The following is an 18,438-nucleotide window of genomic DNA, read 5'->3' on the forward strand; positions in this document are numbered from 1 at the left end:
AAGTAGGGCTTAAATGCATCACAATAGTTTGCAAGTCAGAACTGAAAAATAATATAAAAGATGAATTCAAATAGAATATGCTTTGGTAATCCACCAAGGTGTTATATACTAACCAAAGGCTAAGCAGCACATATGTTAAATACATATATATACACCCATATAGATCGCCAGCTCATTGTTACTTTCTGCACAGCAATGAATTCTTGGAGTAATGAGCCTGTCTCAAGGAAAGAATGTTTCTTAAATCTCAATCCCTACATGTATGGCAGCCATTCCAGTTTCAGTAGTTCATTTAACTCAAAGACATATAAATAATAAACCGGAGGAACTGATAATGCTGCAGTGGTCTCTTAATTTTTTCCACGGCTGTAGATAAAAAAAGATGATGACGATAATGATGGTGTTGGGATGTACAGAACGAGCATATTGCTGTCTGCTTAGGTGTGAAAGGTTCAAACACCAAAAACTCCTTTTTTCCTTTTGTGTAAAATGTGGCAACAAAAATCATCCTTTGGTCAGTGATCATTCACGTAGAAAGAACATGAGGTGACAGTTACATGGAGGATGTGTGAAACCAGAAGTGTTGTCTTGTCAGTACCAGGACCAGCACTCTTCAGAGCTGTGGTTCCATGGCCGCATGAAGGAGGGCCGGCAGATGGGCGAGCGGCTGATCCTGGATTACTGCAAGGAGAACGGAGGAGGAGACGGAACCTTCCTGGTGCGACAGAGCGATACCTATGTCACAGACTTCACCCTCTCCTTCCGGTACTGCATGCACTTTCTTCATCTCATGGCCAGCTGAAACCTTTTGGTCCTATAGGTTGTCCCGTTGCAGAATGTTTTGGTTCGGATTTGTGATTTACCCACATTTTGAAGGATGGAACCAAAAGTAAAAAACATGTTGACTTTGGACTTTAATCTCAGAATTATGACTTTGTTCCAAATTCTATTTAAATCAGATTAAGTCAGCAGTTTGTTTTACTTTTGGTTACATCGCAAAAACTGTTTTTCATTTGGCCCTAATCCTATTCTATTTGTTTGAAGTCCACACACTAAAGGATGGTGTCCTCCTCTTATCTTAATTAAGTGTGAACACTGTGCACGTTTTCCAGGCGCGGTGGGCGAGTCCAGCACTGTCGTATCCGCTCAGATTCAGAGGGGGGGCGCACGTACTTCTTCCTGACGCCGAACCTGCACTTCCCCAACGTGTACTCTCTGATCCAGCACTACAGAGACAACCCGCTGCGCTGCCAGGACTTCGAACTGCGCCTCACTGAACCTGTGTCGCAGCCCAACCCACACCTACAGGAGGGGTGTGTATCATCACAGCCTGGAACAGCATGTGCTAACAATCACTGCACCATATCGGCAAGCGGTTAATAAGGACACCTTGATATCATTTTTGTAAATTAAAGCACATGCCAAAAGTAGAAGTGTATGCCTTCTGACAAAATCTCAAATCAGTTTTACTTCTATATTTTATCTTTGCCCATCAGTGAGGTTACAATATGCTGTACCTTCAACTGGCTAAATAACACAACAATGGCACTAAATATATTTTATTTCCTGCTAAACAAAATACATCCCATGACATAAGTAATAATCTCCCTGCCAGCACTGTGAACCAAGAAAACTTGAGTACCCAAAAGTTTTATGATAGAAATGTATAGTACGGGTCTACAGCACATAGAAACTGCCGGATGCTAGCTTATGTTGGGCAATTAGCACAAGTTGCGTTAAATAGCATTCATGGCATTATAGCCTACAGTATGTGGACTGATATGGATTCTGCACCAAGGGATTGGCCATGGCCTGAGTGGTGTTGGATATAGAGAGCACAAAATGGAATTTATTACTCCTTGTGAACAATCCCCACGATCTTCAAAATTCCATAAAATCAGTCCACAAATATGGTCACTTTCTAGTTTAAACTTCCATTTTTGATTTGATTTTTGATTTTGCATGTCAGAAATGGATTCAGCATCAATAATAAACCCCAAAACCACTCCAAAATTGTCCTAACTGGTCAAGCCGTTTTTTAACTAAATACTAATAATACGGCCTGTCAGAACATTGGTACAGAAAGAAGAGTTTTTATGGACCAAATATAATAACAAGGAATCAATATTGATGCAGCAGAACCAGATATACTGTATGTAACAACTACAATTCCTGCATTACCCTCAATGCAACTTCCACCACCACACTAAGGAGAGCAGTTTTGCTACTCAGCTGGTGTCATTCTAATCCATTGTTCATGCAGTGTTTGATCAGGTTTAATGAGCATCAAAGGGCTGTGGAATTTTCCTAAGCCACTGATTAGCACCTACAGTAATCATATTATGTATAGCTCTCTCTGAAGGTTCAATGGTTTTCATGCTTTCGTTTCCTAGTGGTCTGATGAAGATAGTGTTAACCGCACAAGCATTTCTTTTTTTTCCCTTTCACTCTCACTCGCCCACAGAGTCACTCTTCCTGTGTCTTTCTTCACTTTATTTTGAAATAATTTGAATCTGCTTTACTGGAATGAAAGGGAAATCACCTGTTTTGGCAAAGCCTGACCATGAACATCTGACTGAACACTTGTTTTACTTATCATATCTACCTATGTGTGTGTGTGTGTGTGTGTGTGTGTGTGTGTGTGTGTGTGTGTGTGTGTGTGTGTGTGTGTGTGTGTGTGTGTGTGTGTGTGTGTGTGTGTGTGTGTGTGTGTGTGTGTGTGTGTGTGTGTGTGCAGCTGGTTCTACAGTAACCTGAGCAGAGGCCAGGCGGAGGATTACCTGCTGAGGATTCCCAGGGACGGAGCTTTCCTCATCCGGCAGAGAGAAGGAGAACCAGACTCCTTCGCCATCACCTTCAGGTGCAGTGACACTCAAGCAGTGGTGTTCAGTAAACAGAATTACTCAAGTACTCTACTTAAGTATACAAAGCCATTCAAACTAGCTGCACCTTTACCAGCTCTGAGAACACTTTAATGATCAATAATTATAAAACATATCAGAGACATTATTCTGAAATGGACCAATCAAACAATGACTACTTTTACTGTCGCTACTTTAAGTTCATTTAGATGAGAGTACTTTCTACCTTCACTGGAGGAACATTTAGAATGCAGGACATTTACTGTGACAGAGTATTCCTACACTCTGGTACTTCTACTTTACTCAAGTACAAGATCTGAGTACTTCTCCCACTTCTAGTCTCAAGCTAATTGTTGTGTGGGTGTGTGTGTGTGTGTGTGTGTGTGTGTGTGTGTGTGTGTGTGTGTGTGTGTGTGTGTGTGTGTGTGTGTGTGTGTGTGTGTGTGTGTTAACCCTCTCTCGCTCTCAGAGGTGACGGTAAGGTGAAACACTGTCGTATCCAGAAGGATGGGAACATGTACCTACTGGGCACCACCATCGAGTTTGAGAGCCTTGTGGAGCTGGTGAACTACTTCAAGAAGAAGCCGCTGTACCGGAAGATAAAACTACGTTACCCAGTCACCCCCAAGCTGGTGGATCAATTCAGCACAGTGAGTTACCAAACCCTTAACCAACAGGTCAGAAGAAGTTCATTCCATCGCACCTATTGAGAAGTTGAAGACATTTAAACTTATTTTTCGCTGTGATGTCACTTCCTTTATGTAGTCATCTGTTGATCTTATTTTTTATAGAAATATGGGCCATGGTCTGTTTAAGTGTAGCTATGTTAGCATCTCTGTGATGCTGCACCTCGAGCTAAATGCTAACATCAGCATGCTAACATGCTCACAAATCAGGATGTTTATCCGTCATATTTCTAATGTTTGGGTTTTCTTGGTAAAATTTGCTTTTATCATTGAACACACAGTACAGCTGAGGCTGAACTATACTTTATCAAGATGTGTATAATAGTTATGGAGACATTTCAATCTTCACCAAAAACGTCCAGCTGCAGGTGGTGCTTTAATCCAAGTCAGAGATCGAAATAATGTCATAGTGATCCATTAATTTCATTTCATTTGTTTCGTTCATGGTATGTACAAACTCAACTTATAATAATTATTTACAAAACATGTCTCTACTCTATCCTTCATGCTTCCTTATTCACAGCTAATCACGACAGTCATAGGAAAGTAAGAGAAACACAAAATACTTAGTTCCCACTTGACAGTTAAGGGAAAGAAACAAAACAAATTCAAATGTTTTTAAGATATTGTAATTTTAACGACTGAGATTTTCATTTTTGGTTCCAACTGCTAGCATGGATCAAACTGATAAAAATAAAAATGTGTTTGCTAATATTATGCAGGCATGTTAATATGTTGTTTCTCTTGCTAAATAGTCACCACTGCATCCTTAAAGTGGGATTTAGTTTTAGCTCTGATACTGTAACATGAAGGCCAATATCAGCTCAACATTTGTCTCCTAACTGGTACCTCTCTCTGTGTGCGAACGCAGGAGAAAGGCTGTGCATCCCTGTATGACGTGAACACATACGTGGAACCCAACGAGATCGAGCCCTCACTGGTGTGTATGCACCACCATACACTTCCTGCTTTGAGTTTGTGTTATCCCGGGCAGTTTTCCGTTCATTTAGACTCTCTTTATTGTGTGTGTGTGTGTGTGTGTGTGTGTGTGTGTGTGTGTGTGTGTGTGTGTGTGTGTGTGTGTGTGTGTGTGTGTGTGTGTGTGTGTGTGTGTGTGTGTGTGTGTGTGTGTGTGTGGGTGCGTGCGTCCTTCAGCCTCAGAGCACAGTCAGGGCGGTGTACAGCTACCAGCCTGTGAGGCCGGACGAGCTCAGCTTCAGTAAAGGAGCCTTGATACACAATGTGTCTAAGGACAGCAATGGATGGTGAGTCCATTACAGGCCTACATGACAACACTGAAACGTTGGCTTTAATATGTATTATTCCAACAGATTTCACATAACTCGACTAGGTTAGTTGAAAGTTCAACGTTTTTAGTTTTTATTATTTGTTTTTTGCTCATTGTGCATTTTGTATACCTTAAAATATGGATGTATGATGATGATGGTAATGAAAATAATAGTAATTATAATTATGATGACTATTATCGTAATTATCTTATTTTATATAAAAATAGGATGAGAATGAATGAATTTGCGTAAGTATATATAGATTTTTGTTTATTTGTGTGCATATTTGATTATTAATATATATATTTTTTGATCCTGCAACTGGATGACTAACGGGAGGGCTACTTTCTGTACAAGCTATGCTTTCTGCCCTCCTGCTTCTACTAATTTTGTTTGTTTGTTGGATCATAAATTGTCTGTATCAATATTGTAATAGCAGAAGAAAAAAAAGGAAAGCAATAATATCAAGTTTAAATGAAGAAATATTAAGTTCAACTTCATATTATTGCTTTCAACCAACCTAATACAGCTATGTGAAATCTGTTTAAATAATACATTTAATCAATTCAATGTTTCAGTTTTTTCAGTGCTGGTTATGTGTTTTGCCAAATTTTAGGAATAAAACGTTATACTGCGTTATGCATTTACATTTGCATGCACTTCCTCCTTCCTTCACTCCCTACAGGTGGAAAGGTGACTATGGTGGAAAGATGCAGCAGTTCTTTCCATCTAACTATGTAGAGGAAGTATCCAACAACAGCAGACCTGACACCAGAGAACAGGTGAGAGTAGAGTTCAGCTCACAGTTTGAACCCAGGTCCAGCAGCAGACTGAAAATCATCCGTGCGTATGTGTGTGTGACGTGTATTCAAACAGGACTTGGAAGAAAACCCACTGGGGGAGCTGTGTAAGGGTGTGGTGGACATCTCCAAGTGCAACATCCAACACTGTGAGTCACTGAGTCTCATGCATGCTTTACGTTCACACACTCCTGTGGTTGGGTGCAAGCATAAGTTCTCACTATCCTCACAACACTACCCTTCTGCTTTTACTTCTACCTTTACTTAAGTACAAGATCTGAACCACCTCTGAATAAATCCCACTGTCCATTAAAGTATTGCTCTCTCCTCCCCCTCACTGAGCTTCTCCTCCTCCCTCCTTGTCCCCAGTGAGGAATGGTAAGAACGGGAAGTCCAGCGTGTTGACGCTGCAGGACGTGGAGCAGGACAGCCTGCAGTTTGACCTGTCAGCAGGCTCCCTGGAGGAGCTGTTCAAATGGTACCAGGTAGCCTGGGACATCACTCAGAGAGAGATGAGCAAGCAGTACAACAGGGAGCAGGAGGTGAGTATCTTAAAATATATTATCATATAAAATCTCTCTGTGAATCAGCTCACCCTGTGTTGATCATGTTGGGAGTGTGTGTTACATCAGTTAATACATCTTCAGACAGCATATGACTGAAATATACCACCTACTGTAAAACCACGGTTGATGGTCTGTCAGCCACGCTGTGCAAACAGGAAACATCTGATTTTTTTTGTCCAATCTCAGATCAGACAGCAGGTGGAAGTAGAGAGGAAAGCGGAGGTCGCCATGGAGATGTCAGACTTGGTGGTCTACTGTCAGCCGCGCAGCAAGGAGAAGGACCGCTTCGGTAAACACACAGAGAAACACACACTGAACACACACATGATGAGTGAGCAGGGCCAAACCGACCTCAGCCCAGCTGGATAAGAGAAATATGTTCAGAGCAAACAATTTTAAGTGTGTTGATCTCGTTACTTTAGGTATTAATCACACACTCACTGTAGCATTCTTTCAGTATGATTAATGATAGAGGTTTGAATTTGTTTTAGATAACAAACTAGTGCAAGGCATGGACTTATCTTTTTCAACTCTATGCCACTTCTGAACTTAATAGAAGCTTTTTCTGTAGTTTAGACACATGAGCAAGTACTGTGGATAGTTACATTCCAATTTCCTGAGCCTCTAACAATTGAGCTAGATACTCCACGGGAAAAGGTGTTAATACACACTGTATGGTAACACTTAAGAGAGTTTGAAATGATCTTACACATGGGTTAGTTTGAGACAGGACACACATTATTATGAAATGATGGGAATGTGCTCACCATCTGTGTGTAGCATTTGTTTTAGGTCTTAAAATGGAATTGCCTATTGCCAAACCATAGTGTGAATGTCTCATGATGCCAACAGTCTGGTGCAGGGATGAGTCCTAAAACCTGGAAATAAGTTAGCATTCTAGCACTTCTGGTTTCCTCTTCTAGAAGTTTGTCCGATAGGTTTTTGGTTAGATGCCGGAAAAAGATCTGTGACCAGGCCTTGGTGATTGACAGCGCTTGCTAAGAAATGACTAAATGAGACATTAAATGTCATCACGCGGAACGCTAGCCGCCTTTAGCTTAGCGGTGGTGATGTGCAGCCATGCTACTCTGATGTGGTTTGACACTGACAAAGACTACTTCAGTTGAACCATCACCATGAGGCTTTCTTCTTCAATATGGATGTGTGTATTTCTGTCCAAAGCCATTCGTGCTTCAGTTTGAAGAGGAAGAAAAGAGAACAAGAACAAAGCTATTTAAATAATAAAATAGTGAAGTTCATGGGAGCTGCCGTCACCATACAGCTCTGGAAAAAATGAAGAGACCACTCTAAATGTTTCTTACATTTTTATCTCTACATCTATGGCAGCCATTCCAGTGTCTGTTGAATTCCAACACAGAGAAATGTTGTCAGTAGTTTATAGAATACAATAAAAAAAAAACCATTCAACCCAAAGACATACCTATAAATAATAAAACAAGAGGAACTGATCATCTCCTCATTTTTTTCATCAGTGAGGCCCCTCAGCGTATGCACTGCTGATGAAACTTACTGTTCTTTGACCACAACTCAAAAGTCTTCAACAAACAGGATGTGGCCAAAGACAAAGCTCTGAAGACTAGACAGCTTCCTGTGTTACACCAGTCTTCATTTAGAGACACACTGAGCTGTCCTACATAACCTGTCAGCATTAGTATAGTTAATCTGTTGCGAAGCTTTCAATGAAATAAGGAAACATTCTGAATGCTTTTATCTTTATTTATTGGGTTTTGCAATCATTTATAGTTTTCAGAGAATTTATAATCAAAAGTATGAAATGAAATAAAATAAGAATGCAAAACGATTCAGTTAAAAGCCAGATCGAAAAGGTGGGTCTTGAGTTTGCTCCTAAAAGTATGAACATACACTCCTGTCTGATAGCGATGATGTAGTGCCAGCACCCAACAGCAAACACCATGTGTGTGTGTGTGTGTGTGTGTGTGTGTGTGTGTGTGCGTGCGTGCGTGCGTGCGTGCGTGCGTGCGTGCGTGCGTGCGTGCGTGCGTGTGTGGGAGGGTTGTGTTTGTTTTATTTTTGTTTGTCTATTTTTATTTTTAGCTTACATTGAAATGTTGTATTATGCATTCTGTATGTTTTGTAAGTCATTTCTGCTATCTAACTGTTTTTTTTCTTATGTACTTTTAGCAATTTTATTTAAAAAAAGAAAGAAACAATGTTGTGCTTTTGGTTGTACATGTTGTGTATTAAATTCAATAGAAATGTGATCCCAAAAAAAAAGAAAAGATGAATGCTCTGCTGCCCTCAGCTCTTCTGGGGGGCAAAAGGTCATACCAGAAGATCTGAGGGTTCCAGAGGACTCATAGGCTAAAAGCAAATCCGATAAATAGCTAGGCCACAGACCATTAAGAGCTTTAAGAACCAATACAAGTATTTTAAAACTGAGTAAGGAGACAAACATTTACAGTAAAAGACAATATTAAAAGCAATAATTGAAAGTGTCTCTCATAGGACTGCTGCGCTCTTGTCCCTGCAGATAGCTACAGCTACAAAGAGATCCGCTCCTTCGTGGAGAACAAGATGCCAGGGAAGAGCCGCACCAATGACTTCCTGCAGTACAACCGCAAGGCTCTGAGTCGCATCTACCCCAAAGGCCAGCGGGTGGAGTCCTCCAACTACGACCCTTACCCCCTGTGGGCCCTCGGCTCTCACATGGTGGCGCTCAACTTCCAGACTGCAGGTACACTCTCTCTGGGCCAGGTTCCCTTAAAGGACACCTGTAGAGGGGTCCACTCAGCACCTGGCATATTGTCCTCTTGTCCCAGGTTGGGGAGTCACACTAGACCCGGGGAAGGCCCTCTGAGGCTCTTGAGTCCCTCTGGCTCCCTGAAGCTTGGCCAAAAAACAACATGGCAATAAATTACAGCTAATTTTCTTTTGTGAACACACCTGATGTTGGAGTTTGAGGTGGTACTGTGACACTGAAATATTATAATTTTTGGTCAGCTAATGTATGCATCAGATCTTTCTACATCTGTTTCCTGGCCTTGGAAAACTAACCATGGATAAATCCCAAAAAAAGGAAAAGACACAAATGAAATAGAGTGTTTAATTCTGGTGTGTGGATTCCTTAGCTTTTGCTGCCAACATTATTGTGAGGAATTAGCAAACCACATTAAATCCAAAGACATATTCAGAACAAACAGACAGCACTTTTCAACAGGTACAAATAGCAATAGACTTTTAACATGCACTTTATTTTCTATATAGGTCCACAAAAGCAACATTTTTATAGACAAGCTTAACATTATTACATATTATTACGTATAACATTTTATTAGCTCTGTTATTAAATATGTTTCGGGGCTCCAAACAAACTTTATTTCCTGACAAAACTCTATTTGCCAGTCCTGTTGTGAACCGAGAAATGTGGAGTATAAGTTTTATGATAGAAATGTAGCAAGCGGTTAATAACGACACGTTGATATCATTTTTGTCAATTAAAGCATATCATTTATTCCACAACACTTATGGAAAAAACGTTTGTTTCACTGTTAAACTCACATTCAAATAAAAAAAAATGCTAATATCAATATTTCTGAATACAACAATATTCAACCCTACAATACTGTTGCAATATCCTTGTTGCAAACACTTATATTAAACTTCTTAACAACAGCATCACATAAAATAATAACAACTGCAGTCTCCAGAGATGAATAAAAATAATTATGCACATGAATGAGGTACAAAAGGAAGTAACACTTTATTGTCTAAACAAACACACACACACACACCAGACCATTTTTCACACACTCAAAAACTACCTTGAAGTGCCGTATTGTCCTAAACAAAATATTTTCCCTAAACTATACTGTATGCTATGTAGAACTGTAAACTGATAGTGTGCAATACTAAATTGCGTGTGCATTCTCAACAACTGCAGGAGGCTTTGCACGATGACATTTCCTGGCAGCAAAATCACTAATAAAGTCTTCAAAAGACAGTCTATGTGCCACTTTTTTTTTAACAACGGTGGGCCTGTTCATAACTAATTTATATATATTTTTTCGTGTAATAATGTAATGATTATTATGACTTTTTTCAATCTTAATTAAGTAAGAGACTTTTTTGGGCCCTTTTGATAGTAAAGGTTGCTGACCCCTGCACTAGCCCTATATTCCTCCAACAGGCCCTGACAGTTGACATAGTGTAGCACTGTGACAGTGAAGAGAAGAACCGCCCGGCTAGATTTCTAGTTCTGCTACAGTTTATGGAAATATGGAAATGAAATGTAGAAAATGTTTGTTTTGCTCGCTCTCAGCCTAGGCAAACAGTAAAACACCTGTTTGAAGTAATATGCAAACTGCAGCTGAATGAACTTTATCATCCGCAGGAAGCATGAACTACATTATAACATGGATATGTTATAAGAAGAAATAAGTCAACATATTGCAAAAATGTTTACTTCCTACAGGGGTTTATTTTTTGCGCCTCAGAGACCCCCTTCAGCCGCACTCAAATATGTTGATGAGGGTTAAAGGGAATCAGTAAGAACAGAACATAAGGAAGCTATTATAATCAAATGGAAACAGACATTTTTTAACAGTTGACATTTTGAGTTGTAAGAAAAGCACGTGTCATTTAGAACAGTGGTTCTCAACTTCTCAAGCCTCAGGACCCAGTTTTCCCTTCGTCAAGTCACTGTGTGTGTGTGTGTGTGTGTGTGTGTGTGTGTGTGTGTTTCCAGATAAATACACCCAGCTGAACAGCGCCCTCTTCAGTCTGAACGGACACACGGGTTACGTGCTGCAGCCGGAGCTCATGCGCTATGATAGCTACGACCCCCACCAGGAGAAGAAGAAGGTCAAGCACGAAATTGCTGTGAGGGTACGTAACACTCCCAATATTTATAACAGTCTGAACGCTCTTTGAATGCTGACAGGGTTATCTTCATTTGTAATAGTTGCGGTTGTTGAAATGTAACAAAGTACATTTACGCAAGTACCGTACTTGAGTAACTTTAAGGTACTTTACCTTAGTAGTTTTATTTTATGCTGCTTCATACTTCTAGCCCCCCTTTATTTTAGAAGCTAGTATTGTACTCTTTACATTTATCCGACAGCTTGAGTTACTTCATGTCATAAGCTAATAGAAATCAACATAAAACAAACATGGATGTAAAATTCTAATTTAAATATTACTTCCATGCTAACAGTAACACATCACTAGCGTTACAAGAATTCCTACCTAAAAAATATTGAATCATTCACGCAGAGACACTTAACTTGTGCTAGACGCCATGTTGAAGTTGACCTGTCAGCTCCGGACAGCGCAACATGTGTATATGAAGCGCTACGTCATGAACGCAAGAAATCATACCCCTCGTGGGGGCGCACTCATGTGATTGGCTTAGAATGGAGGAGACATCTGATTGGCTATAGATGGAAAAAATTACAAGTATGAATCGGGTGAGCGTCATGGGAGTCTCAAAACACCCACACAGGAATGCACAGCGATCCATGCACAGAGAGCGGTTTGTGTATGCAGGTTCAGCGGTTTGACACGGAAAACAAATATGTGTGGATCAAAAATACACATGTAAAAGTTGTTTCTGTATTTGGATTTTATTTACATGTATGTGAAACGGAACACATTTGTGTGGATCATGAAATACAAGTGTGAATCCTTCTGTGTGCATTTGTGTATCATGACACTGATCTGACCCCATAGTGAAAATGAACTCCACCTTTACGAGCTGTGATATTAGCTCATCGATACCTTTGCAGTGACACAGTGAAGGAAATAAGTATCTGATCCCCTGCCGATTTTGTAATTTTGCCCACTTACAAAGAACTGAACAGTCTATACTTTTAATGGTAGGTTTATTTTAACAGTGAGACAGAATATCAAAAAGCTGCCTTCAGATCATTAACAGGTCCCTCCTGTGTAGTTCTTGGCTGACCCCTCGCCTTTTTCTCATGATCACTGATGCCCCAAGAGGCCAGATCTTGGATAGTGGAGACCCAGATTGAGGGCGATTGATGGTCATTTTGTGCTTCTTCCATCTTATAATCATCAAACCAGTTCTGTCTCTCACCAAGCTCCTTGCTGATGGTCTTGTCTTCTATTCCAGCCTTGTGCTGGTCTACAATCTTGTCCCTGAAGTCCTTAGATCCACCATGATCACAAGACCTGTCTCTGGTCTGGCCCTCAGTGGAGAGGTTGTAATCTAATTTATTGACTGTGGACAGGTGTCTTTTATCCAGGTAAAGAGTTGATATTAGGAGTACTTTCTTAAAGCAAGAGGACTTATTTAACCGGTCTGTGAGAGCCAGAATCCTTGTTGGTTGCAAGGGGATCAAATACTTATTTCCCACAATTAAAGGCAAATCAATTTATATCTTTTTGTAATCTACATTTCTGGATTTTCTTTTTGATATTCTGTCTCTTACTGTGAAAATAAACCTACCATTACAAGTATAGATTTTAATTTCTTTGTAAGTGAGTAAACATTATGCTATATATATAGTTAGATGTTAATACTTGTGTACATTTACAATATTAAGATTTAGAATGCTAAGGATTGCTTTTACTGAAGTATAAATCTGAGTACTTCTTCCACAGGTGATTGCTGCCAGACATCTCCCTAAGCCGGGCCGCAGCATTGTCAGTCCCTTCGTGGAGATCGAGCTGTGTGGCCACACAGAAGAGAAGTTCAAGACCATCGTCTATCGTAAGTGAAGGCGGGGGGGGGCGGGGGCGTAACAGTTAGACCTATGAGACAGAAAAAGGGGCGAGGGTGAAATGAGAAGAACTGAGGTGTGATCAGGCTGTCCTTCTGTCGCCTTCAGGTGACAACGGTCTGAACCCAGTGTGGAAGTCCCCGGCTGACTCGGCGGTTTTCACTGTGTATGAGCCTGAACTCACCTTCCTGCGCTTCGTGGTCAACGAGGAGGACATGTTCTCAGACCCCAACTTCGTTGCTCAGGCTACATTTCCTGTGAAAGGCATCCGCTCAGGTGGGAACACAATGAAGCTACAGTACTCATCGTCTGACTACACTATGACCTTTGTTTGTGGCACATTTTTAATTCACAGAGGGACTTATACAGATAAACTAAATATGTAAACCTTAACACAAAAAGATTGAGAGAAGAAAAAAGACCCCTCTTGCTGTTTCACATTTATCATATGATGCTTGTTAGCAATCGTCTGAGTTCAGCTATCACACACTTTCTAAAATAAGTTGACTCCTGACATACTGTATATACCAGAGGTGTGAACTCGAATCACATGACCTGGCCTCAAGTCATGACTTTGGACTCCAGTCGACAAAATAACGAAACACTTGTACTCGACTTGGACTTGAACACCAATGACTCGGGATTTGACCTGGTCTTGAGCCTTCTGACTTGAGTTGCTGACTTGCCGCTTCATTCAACTTACTACCATACACTCCTTACTTATTTACCATCAACGAAGAACGCACGTTCTTCTTCTACTTCTTCTTCTCTTGTCTACTCAAAGGCGCTACCTTATGATGAAAACCAGCCACAACAACAACAACAACAACAACATTAATACTGCTTCCAACAACACAAGACACATGGAGATGTGATTGATTAGGAATGATAAGGCACAACATTAAATACAAATAAAAATAGATGGTGGGTCCCTTTCTAACATGCGCTCCACAGTGGAAATAAACATTCTGGGATCTTATTATAAATATCCATTTATATAAATTCCTTGTGAATTAAACCGTCGCAGTAGCCTTACCTTACTGTTCCCTCTTAAAATATAGAAAAAAACACCTTGCTTTACCAGCAGAGAGAACATGTATTATTAAATGATTAATGTGACTAATAAAGAGCAATTTTATCAACTTTAAAAGCATTCAGGATTTGTGTAGATTCAATATGTTATTATTCTGTTGTTGGAGCTCATAATGACTTGTTTAAGACTCGGTTTGCAAAGTTTGGGACTTGGACTTGACTTGAAATTGCCCATCCTGACTTGAGACTTGACTAGGGACTTGAGTGCAAAGACTTGAGACTTACTTGTGACTTGCAAAACAATGACTTGGTCCCACCTCTGGGTACTATACTATAATCTTACATATCACTTGTTGACTAGGAGCATGATTTCTGTCCTCAGTTCATCACAGCGAACATCAGGTCTGCAAATAAGGTTCAGTTTGTGAAAGATTGTAACCTTTAATCAAAGGCCTAGAAAGGCGTGTATTTAAAATGTATTCAAATAAAATATGAGAATCAGAAAAACAATAATATTTCTGGGGGAAATTGTTTCATCGTGACAGTTGGTCCATTACAGAATGAATAATATATGGTTAAAATGATGTAACTTATAACATCAGAAGTAAGAATATGCAATAAAAGATGAATAAGAGATATAAACCTAAGTAAAATGTCCCAACATTTTTTAAAGTCACATGCCAGCATAGCGACTTAGACTCCTGTGGAGTGACAATACAGTTGCAGTTTGATAGCGACAAGCAGGAAGGACTTCCTGTTTGATAGCCACTTGCCCTCCCCCCACAACATCACTGGCCCCGTGGATCCATTGTTGAGTCTGTTTGTGTCCACAAGAGGTGTTGACCTTGACCCCCTCAGGAAATAGAGCCACTTTGTCCTTTTTGTACAGAGTTTAAGTCAAGTTTATTAAATAACCTTTCCACTGGTCGCACACGGGACATCTCTACTCCACATCCTAAACCAGTTATGATTTGTGTTAAGTGAGCCTCAAAGCCTCTCTACGGCTATGAGGAAATCAGAATCAGAATCAGCTTTATTGCCAAGTAGGTCAACACATGCGAGGAGTTTGCCTTGGTGTACATGGTGCCGACATTAACACAGTTAAAGAAGATTAAAGGTACGACAAACAGCCAACAACTACAACAAAAACAATTTAAAAAAACTACATTTATAAGAAACTATATTTAAAAAAAATGATTATACGTGAAGATATAGAAAACTGTTTACATGAAATCTGAAAATATATTAAAAATGAATGAACATCAGATCTGTGGCTGAGCAAAGCGTCTGTTTCCCCAGGGTACCGCTCGGTCCCTCTGAAGAACGGCTACAGTGAAAACCTGGAGTTAGCCTCTCTGCTGGTCTACATCAATGTACAACAAGCAGGGGTGAGCACACACACACACACACACACACACACACACACACACACACACACACACACACACACACACACACACACACACACACACACACACACAGCGGAGATACTCCTGTGAATGTGCTCACATGACCATAACATTCAGACTTTACATTTCAGATTTGTATTTAATTTAATATTCTATTCATTGCACTATTATGTATATAATATCCTGCTTTATATTTTGTTAACTTCAATAGTATTTATTTGTCTGACAGTTTATAGATTCTTTATCTCCATAGTCAACTGTATATATACTGTATCTTTTCTCTAATGCCGGTTTATTTCTATTTCTATTTTGAGATGTTTATACTTTAGATTTGTGTATTTCTTCTTTTTAAATTATATTTATGTGCAATGCCTTTTATTGTTTTATACAGCTGCAACACAAACATTTCCCAGTTTGGGATTAATAAAGTACTCCTTATCTTATCTTGTGCCCTCTCCTTCAGAAAGCCGATGAGGAGCTGTACTCGTCCTCCAGCCAGCTGAAGAAGAGGCAGGTGGAGGCGGGCAGCGAGCCCTTCCTGTATGACTCACACACCAACATCCAACACACCCTCCTGACCAGAGAGGGCAGCACTCAGAGGTGAGCTCAAACTATTGATGAAATGGCATGTGGTCAAAAGTAGTTTGTGTAAAGTAAGTAAAAATCCTTTTTTCAAAATGTTACTTAAGTAAAAGTATAAAAGTACTCTATGTGTAAGGGTCCATTTCAGAGTCCTAGAAAGTATATATAATGTGATACTGTTAGGAAATATTCATGTGGTTATCACCACTGGTAAATGTAGAGCTAAACTGAATTACTAGAGAAACTGTGGCTGGATATCTTTTAATATATATATTTATATATATATATATATATATACATGTCAAAGTTCCTTTAAGTATGGATTTATATGTTGTATTGGCTAAAAATCTAAACCTTAAAGGTCCCCTATTGTGCATAATGCACTTTTTGATGTCTTTTACACATAAATATGTGTCCCCTGTCACAAGGTGTCAGAAAATACAACCCTCTCTCTTTTCCTCCTTACCCACATCTTTAAAAACGGGGGTACAAACGAGCTGATCCAGATTTGCTGTCCTTATGAAGTAATAAGGAAAATGTGGGCTGGCTTTATATTGAACTGCTGGCAACGTCCCACCCATGCGACACGTCCCAACCTATCATCCCCCATATGCAATAGTGAGCTGAATCCCCTCCGCAGCACCTCTGTGTGTGTGTGTGTTCAGCAGGATGTCAGCAGGAGGGACTTAGAGTTGTTGTTTATATAATACATATAATGTCTCTGTTCTAGTGGTAAACATTGAGAAGTGTTTCAGAAATAATGCTGGATGTGGTTTGGAACAGAATATGGCGTTTAATCACGGCAGCGTTTAGCTGAGTTTCTCCCGGTACAAAACTCTCTTCAGAGGAGAGATCATGACGCTCCAAAGGGGCGTGACCAGCAGCAGCTCCAAAGGGGCGTGACCAGCAGCAGCTAGTTCATTTAAAGCTACAGTCACAGAATCAGCACTTCAGGAACAAGGCTGAGATAGAGGGGGATGAGGCATGCTACAATGGGGGATCTGTTTGGTATTTTGAGCAAAACACTTCAGACATGTTTTGTTTAGATATGGCCCTACAATATATTGTTCAAATATAGCATGATAGGAGACCTTTAAAAGTAGTTAGTAACTAAAAGCTGTTAAATTAATGTAGTGGAGTACAATATTGGCTTGTGAAATGTACTGAAGAAACTGAAACTTTGACTTAAGTTAAATGTATTATGTAAACAGATTTCACATAACTCTATTATGTTAGTTGAAAGCAATAATATTAAATATATAAATATAATAAAACATATTAGGTTTACTTAATCTTATTGCTTTCAATTAACCTAATAGTGATTTGTCTACATAATACATTTAAATCAAGTCCATGTTTCAGTTTTTTCAGTGTGAAGGGGAGTAAAAGTATAAAGTATCATAAACTGAGAATAGGCAATTAAAGTATGAGTACCTCAAAATAGTACCTCAGTACAGTGCTACCATCCACTGCATGTAACAAATCCTTTCCTCTGTGCATTTCAGGACAAAAGAGAAAAAGATAAACAACAGTAAGTTCTACTCGTGAACCGTCGCCGTCCCTCCTGAGGCTGGGGGGGGGGGGGGGGGGGGGGGGGGATGCCGACTGCATAGCTAACTTCACTTCTATCTGCTTCCTTACTGATCTGTGCATTTAAGAATTTTAAAATGGGGATAAGGTATCATTTCTGATTCTTTTTATACAACATCTTGTTTTCTATTTATTTAACATTGTGTGGTCTTATCATGTAATTCTTTGGGGGTTATTTCTCTAAAATACCTCTGGCAAATGTAGGCAACATTAAACGTACACCTGGCTGAAACAGGTGGAAGGAAAGTTATTGTGTGACTCCTTTATAACAGAAAAGATGTGGGGGGGGGGCGGGGGGACAGTCAGTGTGTGAAATCAAACTGCATCATGAAGGTTAGATGATATTTATTTTTATTTTAAGAGGAGTGTATCTGAAATAATGAACAGACTGTGGATCCTTCAGGGAGCTGGTGTTAAATTAATCCTTTTACATTTGAAATTGTGAAGTGTGTGTGAAACGACTGAAATGGAGCGTGGCAGTCACATGGCGGCTGTGTGTGACTGTATCAGCTGATGCATGTATTTCATTTGAAGCTGGATGGTGTCTATTGCTCTTCCATTAGTGCTCTGTTACTTACTTATGAATTGATTTAATAAAGTATGCTTGGTGAACCTGACCCTACTTCTATGTGTTATCTTCCTTTCTTGCCTACAGCTGTTTGGGAGTCTCAGTATTTCAGTTATACTTTGACCCAATATATAACAAAATGACTTTTGTGATTTTCATCTTTTTGTGAGGAGCCGTCAGGGGCCAGATTTAGTGCCTATGAGCAGAGAGGGCATGATCCTGAGTCCGACAGAAAGTCTGGCCCACCTACGCTGTGTTTTTGAAGCCTTCTTTGACAAGTACAGAACAATTCAAATGCCCGAGACAGTCTTATATTGTCCCACTCAGTTATGC

At 39.9% G+C, this 18,438-nt stretch overlaps 1 protein-coding gene across 2 annotated transcripts in view; it reads left to right on the top strand.

Moving 5' to 3' along the window:
* plcg2 (phospholipase C, gamma 2) overlaps positions 1 to 18,154 on the top strand; it is a 35,603-nt gene extending 17,449 nt beyond the window's left edge. Inside the window, exons 17-33 of one of the 2 annotated variants that reach the window (XM_063901196.1) lie at positions 596 to 765; positions 1,113 to 1,313; positions 2,738 to 2,860; positions 3,331 to 3,538; positions 4,419 to 4,487; positions 4,703 to 4,812; positions 5,522 to 5,618; positions 5,713 to 5,785; positions 6,006 to 6,178; positions 6,389 to 6,491; positions 8,715 to 8,918; positions 10,929 to 11,068; positions 12,806 to 12,914; positions 13,033 to 13,200; positions 15,256 to 15,344; positions 15,829 to 15,965; positions 17,453 to 18,154. In XM_063901196.1, coding sequence (XP_063757266.1) covers positions 596 to 765; positions 1,113 to 1,313; positions 2,738 to 2,860; positions 3,331 to 3,538; positions 4,419 to 4,487; positions 4,703 to 4,812; positions 5,522 to 5,618; positions 5,713 to 5,785; positions 6,006 to 6,178; positions 6,389 to 6,491; positions 8,715 to 8,918; positions 10,929 to 11,068; positions 12,806 to 12,914; positions 13,033 to 13,200; positions 15,256 to 15,344; positions 15,829 to 15,965; positions 17,453 to 17,495 — 2,217 coding nt within the window. In that variant the 3' untranslated portion in view covers positions 17,496 to 18,154. The remainder of the gene's footprint in view (positions 1 to 595; positions 766 to 1,112; positions 1,314 to 2,737; positions 2,861 to 3,330; positions 3,539 to 4,418; positions 4,488 to 4,702; positions 4,813 to 5,521; positions 5,619 to 5,712; positions 5,786 to 6,005; positions 6,179 to 6,388; positions 6,492 to 8,714; positions 8,919 to 10,928; positions 11,069 to 12,805; positions 12,915 to 13,032; positions 13,201 to 15,255; positions 15,345 to 15,828; positions 15,966 to 17,452) is intronic. The other variant, XM_063901204.1, reaches the window with a different exon arrangement.
* The last annotated feature ends 284 nt before the right edge of the window (positions 18,155 to 18,438 follow it).

This window comes from Eleginops maclovinus, chromosome 2 (genome assembly GCF_036324505.1).
Source record: "Eleginops maclovinus isolate JMC-PN-2008 ecotype Puerto Natales chromosome 2, JC_Emac_rtc_rv5, whole genome shotgun sequence".
In the NCBI taxonomy this organism is placed as follows: Eukaryota; Metazoa; Chordata; class Actinopteri; order Perciformes; family Eleginopidae; genus Eleginops; species Eleginops maclovinus.